This window comes from Drosophila yakuba, chromosome 2R (genome assembly GCF_016746365.2).
Source record: "Drosophila yakuba strain Tai18E2 chromosome 2R, Prin_Dyak_Tai18E2_2.1, whole genome shotgun sequence".
NCBI lineage: Eukaryota > Metazoa > Arthropoda > Insecta > Diptera > Drosophilidae > Drosophila > Drosophila yakuba.
The window spans coordinates 20,043,569-20,057,184 of NC_052528.2; the positions used below are offsets into that span (position 1 = coordinate 20,043,569).

The 13,616-nt window shown below is 46.9% G+C and overlaps 1 protein-coding gene across 1 annotated transcript in view; it reads right to left on the reverse strand.

Annotated features, from left to right (window-relative positions):
* The window catches only part of LOC6531527 (actin cytoskeleton-regulatory complex protein PAN1), a 35,549-nt gene extending 24,810 nt beyond the window's left edge, over nt 1-10,739 (reverse strand). The window contains exons 1-3 of the mRNA XM_002092290.3: nt 10,192-10,739; nt 5,142-6,033; nt 1,047-2,980 (exon numbers count right to left, since the gene is read on the reverse strand). Of these exons, the coding sequence (XP_002092326.1) occupies nt 1,047-2,980; nt 5,142-5,957 (2,750 nt within the window). The 5' untranslated portion in view covers nt 5,958-6,033; nt 10,192-10,739. The remainder of the gene's footprint in view (nt 1-1,046; nt 2,981-5,141; nt 6,034-10,191) is intronic.
* Between the last annotated feature and the right edge of the window lie 2,877 nt (nt 10,740-13,616).

The following is a 13,616-nucleotide window of genomic DNA, read 5'->3' on the forward strand; positions in this document are numbered from 1 at the left end:
ACCCAAAACTTTTCGGCGAAAACTAGCCAAGAGTAATGGCCAAATGTACCGAACTCTTGCCCTTTGTTTTTGGCTCCAACTTTAAATTAAAGCCACTCGCCTGCTCTATTCTCTATCGTTCATTCATTTTTCTACATTTTGGTTAATTTCTGGGAAGCTGTCAACGTTGAGAATTAATTTTTACACCACCAGCGACCAGCGACCAAACGACCCGGCGGACCGGCATGGACCTGAACCTGGTTTCCTCGTTTGGGGCTTGGGACTTGGGGCTTGGGGCTGGTCCCTCGCCGAGGTGGAGAATCAAATCATGCAAGAAATTTGTTACTGACATAAAAATTACCATCATTATAATGTCTGGCCCCGTCTAACACGAACACGAACACTCGAAAGCAGGAAGAGCGGCACAACAGCCAGTATGTGGTAATAGAAAATGTCGAAATGGACACTGAGAAAAATGCCAGGCATTTCGGATTTGCATGGAATTCAAGTAATTAAAAGTAGTGCGAAATTTGCTTTATAAATCTAGTCAGCATGTAACCAATGCTATCTTATTTCATTTTTATCTCATTTAGTAAGATACTATTTTCTTCGCTATTTCTAGCTTATGTTACTTTTTATATATATATATTTATAAAGGAATTAAATGTTTATCCCAAAATAAGTGGGTTTACTTTTGAGTGTTTTCAAGTGTACTGTACTTGAAGACGCCTCAAAAACACAAAAACTATTTCAGCAAACCATATGGAAACATGTGTATGTTTGTATGTACATATAACGTGAACTGATTTTCGGTATAACAACTCTGTAAACAGATTCATGTTAAGGATTAACAGAGGTCCTGAAATCGCATCCTGTTATCTTTAAAACTGCCCCACATTTTTCTCAGTGCACTTTTCACCGGGCTAGGAAAACGAAATTCGAGACTGTCCAAAAACGACAAAGGAGTGCCTGGTCGAACGTAACGGCTCGGATGAGTGATCGATGCTGTCCGGGAAGAGAGTTGCTCTTGGGGATTGGGGGACAGTGCTAGTGGGCTTGGAACTCACCTGCGCATGATGGGCAGCGGCAGCGTGAAGCGTCCGTCGTTCATGAGGGGCGCTGGCAGCGGACCCGGCAGTGGCACCGTCGATATCACGGACGTCAGCGCTGGCGGAGGAGCCGGACTTGCATGTGCTGGCTGCTGTCCCGCTGCCGCAGCAGATGCCGCAACAGCAGTCGCCGGGGGTGGAGCAGCGGACATGGCTACGGGCACGGGAACGGGCAGAGCGGTATAGGGCGGCGGGTAGTGGGCGTGGAGGATGTCTGGCAGTAGAGCGCGTGCCAGTCCCATGGCGGCCGGATGAGGGTGGGGAAGGGGGTGGGGATGTGGGTGGTGCAGGTGCGGTGGTGGGTGTAGTTGGGGCGGTGGAGGTGGGGGCGGGTGACGTCGCGCATGATGCGGCTGAAATTGTTGCTGTTGCTGCTGCCGGCGTTCCCGCCGCTCCTTGCGACGTTGCTCGCGTGTCCGGATCTGATGCTGTTGTTGCTGCTGCTGCTGTTGCAGGTTGGATGATGTACTGGCTGACAGATCATCCGTTTGGCATTCCGTTGAGGTGAAGGTGCGTGGGTGGTTATTGTTGCTGTTGCTGTTGCTGCTGCTGCTGCTGCTGGCATTCACATTGATTATATTCACACTGTTATCGGGCTGCACATGATTATTATTGCTGGCCGTGGTAACAGCAGCAACATGTTGCTGATCCCCATTTGGGCAGCTGCCATTATTATTGAGCCTATTTTGATTTTGAACACTTGCACTAAACACTTTGGCTGCTGCTGGCACACACTTATTGATTTCGACCACGCTGTTATTGTTGCTGATGTTGCTGTTGGTGGTGTTGCTGATGCAGCTGCTGCTGCTGCTGTTGTTGTTGTTGTTGTTGTTGCTGCTGCTGGGGGTGTAGCTGCAGTTGACAACGCACACGCCGTTGTTGTTGTTCACGATGCTAGTGGGCGAAGCCACCGAGACCCGATTGCCGTTACTAGTACCGTTAGTGCTGTTATTGCTGTTGTTGTTGTTCACTTGGATCGTTAGGCTCGGCTGTCGCTGGCAGGACTTGGAAGTGGCTGTTGCTGTTGTGGTTGTTGCTGTTGCTGGCAGCACAGCAATGTTGCTGATGCTCCTAGCCTCATCGACAACTTGATTGTCGCCGCTGTCGGTGCTGCTGCTGCCGGACACATTGAGAAACACACTGCTGCTGCTGCTGCTGCTGTTGTTGTTGCTGCTGCTGTTGGAGTTACTACAACTAGTGTCTGCTGCCGCAGTGGCTGGCACATTTAGACGCATTTCGCTAACGGTGTCGGTGGCGTTGGCGTTTTCAATGTCCAACTGGCACTGGCTCAGACCCCGCTCGAATCTGCTTTCACTCGCGCGAAATTCGGCATAGAGACGCTCGAGTTCTGCCAAACATTTGTTGGGCCGCAGCACGCTGCTGCTGCTCGAATCGTACAGTGGGCGATGGTTGCTACTGCTTCTGTTGCTGTTGTAGCAATTCCGGTTGCTGCTGTTCGCGCTGTACAATGTTGGCCCGCCGAAAGTTGCCGAGAGACTGATCGCCGAGCGCTCGCCGCTGATGTTGCTCACGTAGCTGATGTTGCTAGTGCTGCTGCTACTCCCTGGCGTGCTCGTGTTGCTGGCTCTCAGCAGCTCTCTCCGCTCTCTGGCGGCACAGGAAACAGGTTGACTGACCTGCACTGCCACCGAGCTGGTTTCCTCATTCCCTGCCGCTGCTGCCGCTCCTGCAGCTGCTGCTGATGTTGCAGTTGCTGGTTCATCTCTCTGTTCATTGATAATGCAATTCGCTGCGCTGCTGGTTGGGTTTTCTTCGCTTTGTTGTGATCTTGCATTCGTTGCTGGGCTTTGTGTTTCCGTTGCCGTTGTCTCAGTGTTGCTGTTGTTGCTGTTGTGCTGCCTTGCAGTTGCTGGCGTGAATGGAGCGCACTTCTGCGGGAGAGAGGCGAAGCAGAAGGAGAGAGAGAGAAAGAGATTGAGAGATGAGCATGAGCATGAGTACGTTTTGCATATAGCGAATGACAAGATTTACGTTTCCAGTCGTAATTAATGCTAATTGCTGGGGGATTACCCGCTGCCAGTCGGTCTCATTTTCCGCCAGCATTTTCCCGCCAAAAAGGTGGGTAGCGGCGACTGGGTACCCGTTTCGGGATCCTTCGGGCGGAGCATAAATGTGCGCTTAATTGAATTAATTAAGCCAACGCATAAACATAAAACCGTCACAAGTAATTGCTGGTGTTGTTGTGGCTGCTGCCGCCTGCGAAGTGCTGATAAAGCTGTTGGTCCCTAACCCATAGCCTAACCCATACCCTAACCCAATCCCCATCGACATGATGTGGGTTAAAAGCCAAATGCGGATATATGTTTATACACACATCTCTGCTCGGCACTGTGTGTGTGTGTGTGGGTTCTAATTATGTTACGCTGTGTTACTTGCATTAATTACGTCACAGAAATATAATGTGATTTACTGTTAGCGTCAGCCAGCCAGCCATCCCCTTCGAACCCGCTCGAATTTATTGTTCTAATGCTGCTCACTCTTGTGCACTGCGATTGCGTTGCTCTCGAGTGCGTTGCAATCACAGCAGCAACATGCGAGCGTGCTTCATGGGGAAGGGGGTTTTTCCGGAGGGGGGTTTGGGTGCCGAAAAACCAAACTCATCCTCGGCTAACGGTGCCTGCCAGTGGAAAAGCTCCGGCAACTTCATTACGTCTCGTCCATAAACCTCTCGTCATGAGTCAGTCGTCAAAGCTACGCATATAAGCAGAGATATGTGCCGGAAAAGGGGGAAAATGTGGAGCACATTCGTGTACCCCCACGAATTAAAGAAGTAGTCGCTCTGAGCCATTTGTCACTGCTTATTAGATTCGGCCAGCCATGAACAGATTGATGCTGGAATTGGATTAGAAATGCCAGAGTTCCAAGAACATTGGATGTTTCATTTGGAAACAGAAGTTCCTTTAATTGGATTACAAATATCAGAATAAAAATATCTTTTTATATGCTATCGCTACTTCATCGAGTTTACTGTATACCTGATTTGTTTACAGCTACATAAGAAAGTAGGGTATATCCGTGTGCCATTTAAAATCCCAACCGATTCTTCTTTACATACTTAGGTACAAATTGTAAAAGCGTTTAATAATATGTAATTTTTATGTGGTGTTTTGTGCGATGGTTACGACTCCACGTATTTTGATAGCTGTATAAGATTTCCCAAAATGAAAACTGATATATTTGTTTATTTTCCCTACCCCCGCCCCTGCTGTGAAACCATTTTTATGCACTCTAAACCACCCCCATCCCCACCCACATTTTCAGCCCACCGCCTTTGTTGCTTGTTTGTCATTTTTGTGCGGTCAATTTTCCGTTTCGCTGACGCCACATAAACAAATTATGAAGTGTGCACGGAAAACACAGCCACATGTGAGCCCCTATTCGAGTACTTTATGCCGTTCTTTATATGCATATGCATATAAAATTTAATATGTGGAAACAATGCCCCGCCCCCTCCTCTATTTCGCAGCCCCCGCCACGCCTCCATCTGCGAACGAAGACCAACGTTCGATGCTGATAGGCAACATATGGCGCTTATCGGCGAGGGATGCTTGCGGCACTTAAGGGCCTAAGTGAAGCATTAGCCTTTATCGGGGTTACAATAGAGCGGTAGGGGTGCGGTGCGGGGGGATATATGTATGTAGCTGCGCGGAGTACGGGGCTGTGAATGGGCTCGATAAGGCGACAGTTCGACTTGGCGCTCCCATTTCGCGCTCGAGTCCCACAGTTTCCCATTGGCGGCGCCAAGTATTTCGAGCTGAGCCCTTGACATCAAATTTGATGGTGCTCCATTAAGCAGCTGAAAGTATCGGAGGGATGGTGTATTGGTGGTATATTCCATTTTCACCTGCAGCGGGCGCTAGGTGATGGCTAGAAAGGTAAGCTTAATCTGGGTATCTCTAAAAGAAGTTGCACTTAATGCCCCGTAAAAAGTGTCACTTTTAAGGGTGCACTAAATAGAAACCAGGTCATACTTTGCCAACAAAGAGTCCTAAACAAATTGATTGTCTTTGGGGGGAAATGGACTTCACTCACCTGCGAAATGTAGTCATCCGTAAAGGAGCGCCTTAGACCCAAGCCAGCGGGAACATTAGCCGTTAGTGGTGCAGCCCTGGAACCAGTCTCGTCCAGATCTCGATCTTGATCCTGATCCGGATCCACTGCTGCTGCTTTCGTTGGCGATCGTTGCGATCTATCACATGGTTCGAGACCCACCACGCCCACTTCCCCGCTGCTCTTGGGAATCAAAGACGAGGCAGCGGGCGCTCCAATCTTCGAGCTGGTGGAGTTGTACAGGGAGTCGTAGGAGGGTGGCTCCTTGATCGAAGTAGCGGCCGTGGAGCACCATTGGGTCAATGTGCGGGTGGGGCTTCCCTGGTAGGCGGGGAACGAGTAACGGTTCCGCCGGCCACCCTCACCGCCGGCGGAGAAGCTCACCTTGGCCAGGTGGTCGTAGCCAGCGATGGCCGCGTCGAAGGCGCTTAAACTAAATGGGGGAAACGAAGGCACGGGGGGCAGAAGCAGGGCGGACCCACTGTCCAGGGCCTGCTGGTGGTGGGCGAAAAGCGGGAGGTGGGCGTGGTGGGGGTGGTTCAAGGCCGAGGCCTCGTAGCTGCTGTGCGACTTGCGCAGCTGCCGATTGAGCCGCTCGTCGTCGTCCTCCTCCTCGGCCTCCTCCTCCGATGAGCTGGGCAGGGGTGTGCGCTCGTAGGGCGTCCAGAGCATCGAGGAGAGCGCCTCCTCCACGTCCGGCGGTCGCTGGCGGTGCGTTCCACCCGCCAGTCCCCCCGACCCACCTCCTGCCCCCGCTCCCTGCCCATGGCTGGGTGTATTCCGTTCCGACAAGGACATGCTGCAGTGGTGGCCAGAGTTCGACGCCTCATCGCGACGCTTTGTTCCGCATCAGGTGCTTACATGGTGCGGTATCCTAAAAATAATATCATATATGTAGATAAAGATTTATATTACAAAAGAAAAAACTGTAAGCTGGTAACTAACTAAACTATATTCACATCACTATTATTATTAAAAACCCTTCACTGCTTTGGTTGAGAACAAGTCAATTTCAAAGCTATTCCAATAAATCGTACCCACTTCCTGAGTTTGGGATCACTTTTCAATTTGTTCATATTGGGTCAAAAGCATTTTGCCTGGTTACCGTAGTGGCCTTTCTAACTGACAAAAAACATGTGGACTTATATCCTTTCTCAAATCCTTGCGAATATCTCATATGCAGACTTTCAGTTTTCTTGCTGAACGAGAAACGAAACACAGCAATGTTCCCAGAAAAAAAAAACACATGCCAGGCAGCTCGAATTGTAAATGGAAACTGAAAAACTTTTAACTAAGCAAATGGCTGACAAATTAAGCGCTTACCATGCCCCAATTTCGAGACCAGAAACTTTTCAGCCCAACTCGGCCTCTTCCAATTTGATAAATTGCGATTAAAGCATTTGAAATCGGTTGAGTTGGATGGAAAGAGGTTTTCTAATAGAATATGCCCGCTGGCTTTTTTTTTTTTTTTTTTATTTTGCTGGCAAAGGGATGGGCTGGGCCAAAAAACCTAAAAATGGAAAACCCCAAAACGAAATAAGCCAGCAGACATGAAAAACAAGCATCCGTTTTGTGGAAAATATATACAGAAAAGTTTGCGATGCAAAGTTTTTGGCAGACTCGTCCTCTCTCGATTTTCCTCCTCTTGTGCCCCAAAGGAGTTTGGGAAAACTTTGCGGCACAGGGGGGAAAATCGAGTGTGTGTGTGTGTGTGTGTGTGTGTGCGTGCTTAGGCCGTGCCAAGCCAAGTTTAAACTGGCATCGAGTGGAAGGGAATGGCTTGACTGCCGTACGACTAAACGGGAGACATCGAAACGGAAATGGCTGGCCATCCAGTTGACTGCTGCAATGGCATTGCCACAACAGCAAGTGCACTGCGAGAAAATGCGACTAAAAAGGTCTGGTTGCATGATACAAAGCGCGGTAAATAAATAATGACTTAAGCTCAAAGACCAATACTATGAACAGATTTGGAAAACCAATTATAAAGCTGTGTAAAAGTATGCAATATATTTCATTTCACAGCAAATATTGAGCAGTTACCAATGCTGCAACTGATAAATTTTGCATTGCATTTGCAAGTTAACCACAAGTAGTAGTTTAAGTGTGACAATGCATCTGCCAGTGCAGCAGTGGGCCAAGTTGAAGGCCCTCGAAGTCGCTGCTCCAGCTATGTGTTGCATATCCCGGGGCGCTTGAGTGTTCTAATTTTTTCACTCGCCACCCAGTTGGCCCTCTCTTCCGGCCCTTGCCGTCTTTTCCGTCAGCCATTCTCGGCCTTCCTTTCAGGGCTTCAGTGTGTTTGTGGGCTTCCACCATTGAATTGGGTTCTTTCTGGCGTTCTTTATTTTGCGTTCGTCGTGTTTTGTGTTATGCTTAAATAAAGATTTGTGTTAGTGTGTTTCATTGTTGCTGTTCATCTTATTCTTTTTGTTGCTGCCTTGCGCACTTTCCTTGTGTTTGTTTGGCTGTTTGGCAAGTTTATGTGCAGTGGCGGCCTTCATTGTTATCATTCTCAATGCTCGCCATTGCATTGTTGTGTCGAAGGAAAAGGAAGCCCCACACTCACACACACACATACAAGTGCACACCCACAAAGGCATTTGGGGCCGAATTAATACGTATGCGCAACAATTGAGAGTGAGGCTGAATGAGTGAGTGTGTGTAATATGCATGTTACCTACTTTTGTGCGCTTTTAATTAACAACAATCCCCGCACAACAAACAAAAGCAAAAAGAAAGCCTTGAATTCGAAAAAGGCCTTGTTGTGTGCGGGGAATTTGTGTTTGTTGAATATTATATTGCAAATTATGTGGGATTTGCAGCAGCTTTAAATGACATTCCCCCAATTTAGAGCACTTTGAGCACTAATGAGACCTAATTATATCGAAGTTCTGAATGAATTTTGCAGCAATTTTGTAACTTGATTCAAAGAGAAAATCGCCACAAAGGAAATAAATAAGCAGAGAAATATTCAAATATTTACACAGCGGAAAGTCTGCGCAAAGTCTGCGGAAAACGTCGTCCAAATGAGCACTGCACCATTCAATGGAATTATTTACATAAATATTCACAGAGCGACCAAGTTGCCGGCATATTTTATTTTATTTTTTTTTTTATTTCTATGTGCCATTTTTATTTGACTAGACGTGCGTCGTCAGTCAATCATGCTCCAGAACTTTCTGCCGCTGGGGAATTTTTATTTCAGCCCAGGAAGATGAAGCTGGTGCTGCAAAAAAAGAAAACTTGCCAGCAAAAGCAGCAGCATCGTTGCCATCGACAACTGAGCACAGTGGCAAATTGCTGCCAGTATGTTTGTAATGCAAACAAACTTTATCTAATTAAAGGAACACGTGTTACCCAACACGCCCCCTTTTCCGTCTAGGGAGCATCTTGCTGCCGTCTTGGGGATCGAGGTCTATAACTCCGTCCGAATATTGCTGGGATGCCAGCAGCTGCTTTACATTGATGACGAGGCACTCGAAATGCTTTTGATGTCTCACTTTGCATTTGCCGATTCGACAGCTTCTCAGTGTGTGTGCGTGTGTGAATGTGAGTGGTTGTATGAGTGCGTGTGTGCGTAACTTCCGTTTCCTGTGCCCCCCCTAGGCTGTCATCGTCCCCCTCTTCCGGCTGACTGAGCGTCGTCATCTCTAGTCTGGCACTGTCGAGTGTCTTTTGAGTTGTTTGTCAATATGTAGACCATTATTCAATCAATATATTGACACACATTTCATTTCCTCTCGGCTTTCCAAACGCCTGCCACACTGCCAGTCCTTCGAGTGTGGCCTCCACCCCCCTCTTGGCCATAATCCGGCCAAGTGCTAATCGCAAACAAAGTAGTTTTTGCTTGAGTTCCATTTCAATTTCTTTTGACGTCTCACCCGCTCATTTTGGCCCATTTTTATGGCTCGTGGCTGTTTGGTTTTCGCTACGCCTTCGTCGCCACTTCCTTGCGAATCCATCCAATTCGATTCGATTGATTCCTTCGTCTCAGCTTTACGTACTTTGACACACTTCCAAGGCTCCGTGATGCCTTTGCCCCCAGGGACTTATGTACATTTCCGCTTAACTATTGTTGGTGGCAGGGGTTTCAGGGATCGAGGGGGGGCGGGAGGTTGGTGGCAAAGGAAAGCGAAAGCGGAGAGTATACTCCTCAAATTGAATTTGAAGCCCGGCTCCTTCGCTGTTATTTGCACACGAGCCGATATTCCTTTTTCTTGTGCTTTCCCATTTTTAATTTCATTCGGCGCCTTTTGCTTTGGCACTTAAAAAGTTTTTCCCAGTGCCCGAAAGTAGGCAACGAATCCCGACCAGCATCGGATATGGGAAAAAATCGTGCCAGTTAATGCACTGTGGGAAAACTAGTGCACTTGCTCAGTCATCGAAGGAAAAATAAATTATTAACTTTAAAAATTCACTAATTTTAAAATAAAATTAAATTTAAGGCGTATGCTCTTAGCTTCTGCATTAACTTTTGGGTGCAGAAAACACAGTCATAATATTAAGACTTTTAAGTCTTTAATTGTGGAAGTAATTCTTAAATATTGTGTTTTTTAATAAGGAATCTTATTGCCTTACAAAATTATTACAAATGAGTAATGCAATTTTTCTCACTGCTCTGGCATCGAAATGCGCAAACGAATGCGATCGAGTTGCTAAATCACTTAAGCCATTCAAGTTTCGTTTCGATTTTGAAGCGAGGCAAGGAACAGGGAAATTGTGATAGAGAGATTACTTCTGTAGTTGGGAGATTTGTTGGCGAAAGCTGGAGTATCAGTGTTGGGGATTGACTTCTGAGGCATGCCTCAATAATCCGCACCAAACTCGGATATTTTTTTTTGGGTGGGGTTTGGGAGATACTTAAATTGCCAAGGCCCGTGCACTGCATAATTAAGTCCGGCAAGTGCGGTATTCAATTTAAGTTTTTCCTACTTCTACTTCTCCCAGGGCTTCAATTAACCAACTATAAACAAGCTGCTAACTTGGTCAAAACAAAGAAGGACTGCAGCACTAGGTGCTCTCCACTTACCATGCAGTTCGCCTGCCCCTGCGGATCCTGCGGATGTGAGGGGCAAATACAAAACAGGACCTTAAAGCTGCTTTGACTGGCGGCTGCTCTTCAAAGTTTCAAGGCTCTGGCCAAGTTTTTTGTCCACCTCGAGTCCTTTGCGAATGGCGGGGGCGGCGGCTGGGGGCGTGGTGATGCGCTTAATTATGCTAAAAGCAGGCAGCAACTTTGCCAGCTACAGAAATGAATATTTACACCTGCCCGGATGCAAATGTGGCGCCAATGTCAAAGCCATTCACTGTCGCAGTGCCAGGGGTAAACAGAACTCCGATATGTATCTTTTGGCACTATTCAATGCTAGTGATTTGATTTAATTAACGTGTTTCACAGATCACTTTCGAGTCCAACGTTTATTTGCGCGGCTCGTAAACTCTTTTAATGTCCTGCAACACTTTTGGAAGCCGCTGCCATTTCTCACTTCTTACGACTTTTGGGAATTGTCCCGTTGAAGCCCGGAAAAACACTGGACTCGCACAGGCTTTTGCGACGGAAAACGCGAACGAACTGACTGGCTGGGAAACTGAACAAGGGCTTTTCAATGCTAACTTGGCTCGGCTTGGAAAACTCAACACGCGCTCTCTGCGATTTTTGGTGAGTCTGCGCACGCTTTTCCGCGCTCACTTAATCTGCACGTGCATTTCACTTCCAGGAAAATCGCCCCGCATCCGCTTCCCAACGAAATGTGTGCAAAATGTTTGTTTACATTTGGCAGAAAGCAACTGCAGGAGAATGAGGCGGAAGGACCGAGGAATCAGGACCCAATTGGATGTTGCCTACTTTTGGGCCTGTGAAATATGACTTCTGCAATCGAAGTGGAGATGCAATTGCATTTGGCCTAAAGGCCTGCAACCAGCTGTTCCAGCGGAAGCGTTAGTAAGCCGGGCTAAAACCGATTCTCGACACAGCTTTGACACGGCTGCCATCCATCTAATGAACTGCCCTCGCCGGCTGCTGATGGATAAAACTTTTTTAATTATCATTAATGAACACGAAGGGCGCAATCATTGGCCAAGGTTGCTGCAGCAGTCATCGCCAATGATTTATTACCGCCCCCTTAGCTTTTCCAAAGGCCACGGATGTCGGAGCCCAAGGTCCAAGGTCCAAAGTCCTTGGTCCAAAGTCCTTAGTCCAAAGCGCAAAGTGTGTATATGTGTGTGTCAGTTGCCGGCATTGGCAATTAGATAGCTGGAGAAGGAGGAGGGGAGAGGGAAGGTCCATGAAACAGCGTTTATGTTTAATGCGTTATAATGGCCGTTGTAAGTGTACATAAGTTGATATAAAAGTTTTATGGCCCGGGCGTGAGCAGCCTCCGGGATCCGATATGGAAAAAGGAAAATGCGGGGCGGAAAATCCAAAGGGGAGGCAATAGGGAATGGGCTGGATAGTAAAACCACAATGGAGCACAGCCAAAAACAAACAAATCGATGAGTTATTCCCAAAGTTAGCGCAATTGAAATTTGGATTTAATTTCGCTTTCGACACTCGGGTCAGAAAATAAATTATTGACTTTCCAATTGAATTATTGCCACCGGGCACCGCCTAAAGCTACAAATTTATAATTTTTTTCTTGTTTGGAAAACACCAAAGATGAGCTTTTTTGAGGTTCGAGGTTCTCGATCGGGATCAAGCTGGAACATAAATTATTTAGCACAGGCCTTTTATTGAATTACTCTGATATTGCCCGCCATAAATTATGTATATTCAACAATTTTCCATAATTTATGCGTGCTTCAAAACAATTTAACCCCCCAACCGCCGCATGGAAATGGCATCGATGGAAATAATTTCAATAGAAAGACCTAAGCGCATGAGGCGGCCAAACAAACACGCACGAATGCCTCCCCACAACACGCACACAACCACACACGCACTTTCGACCGCCCACGCACACAAGCACACAGCCACACACGTACGTGTGCTTAGACAGATATCCGTATCTATAACTGCCTCACAATTGCAGCGCACTTGCCGCGGAAAGACCGATAAAAGAATAAACAAGGAATGCTGTTTGCGTTTGGGGTACAAACGTTCGCGAAACACCCTATAATTCAGGACATGCAGTATTTTCAACGTTATCTATCCACTTTATGATGTGATATTTTATATTTTATATATTTCAATAAAATATACACGAGAAGTACACTTTAGGAACTAGAATTGCATCTCTTAAATGGCTTGATTAAAATAAACCTTGCTTGGGTGTAAAACTTAAATGAGTATTTGCAAAAACGTTTTAGATATAGGATCAAATAAGTTTCTTAGCAAGGGAAAAGGAATATGGCAGATTGTAGGTGGGTGTGACCCCTTCATAGGGCAGTACCCTTAACCACTTCCATTTCGCTTTTACAACCCTGCCCTTGCAAGTGAGCCGAAGGACCCAGACCCCATTTATGACATATGCGCAGGTCGAAGGGCAGTGGAGGAGTAGAAGGGCCTGCAGCCGGCAGACGCATCGCCAGGACAACTCCAACCCCCTTTTCGTCCCGCTCCTGTCCCCCCATCCAACCCCCTGCCCCCAGCGGCAGTGGCAAAAAAAATCTTCGGTTTAAGCGATTTCGCCTGCTTGGGGCAAGAAGTTTTTCCTTTTGATGCCGCTGTCGCTGGCGTTGCATGGAAAATGGCTGTATATGAATCGGAATCCGCAGATCCACGCTTTCGCTCAACAGCCAACTGTGGCAGTTGAAGAAAGTGTGTGGAAGGGGCGTGGAGTCTGGGGCAGCTAGGTAACCGTAAAATAGAATGGAAATGGGAAAGGGAATGGGAAATGGGAAGTGGGAAATAGGGGCGCTGGTGCGGGCTGAAAGGCAAGAATTGCAATAAAACATAAAATTGCTGACTTCAATTCGTTTGCCAATTAGGTTTCGTTTTCCATTTTTTTCCATGGCCCATCTGGGCCATCTGACGTGCGTGTGTGTGTGTGTGTGTGTGCGGGTGTGCGTACGTGTGAGTGTGGGTGGCATAAGGGTTGGTGGGCGTGTAGAGGGGCGCGTGGCAACCTGCGTTCGCCCCTTTATATATTTTATTAGGTTTTATTTGATTTACACTTGTTTTGTGCTGAAAGCACTTCGCTCACGGACTGTGTGTGTGCATGTGTGTGTGTGTGTGTGAGAGGGTAAGAAAAAGAGTGAAAGGAAAGTGGAAGTGCGGAGCAAAAACTTCCGCTTTTCAGTTCAGTGTTTTTGTTCGTCTTGGCGATTTAAATACAATATTTGCTAGCTCTATACTAGAAATATTTAAGGCTAAGCATATGTTCAAAAAGGTTTTCTTTTCAAAAAAATGTAGTAGATCATAATCATTAGTAAGAAGTAAATATAGGAGATCGAGTGATAAGTATTCTTGATAAGACTTCCTCACCTGAACGTCCAATGTGAAAAAAGGACCTTTCT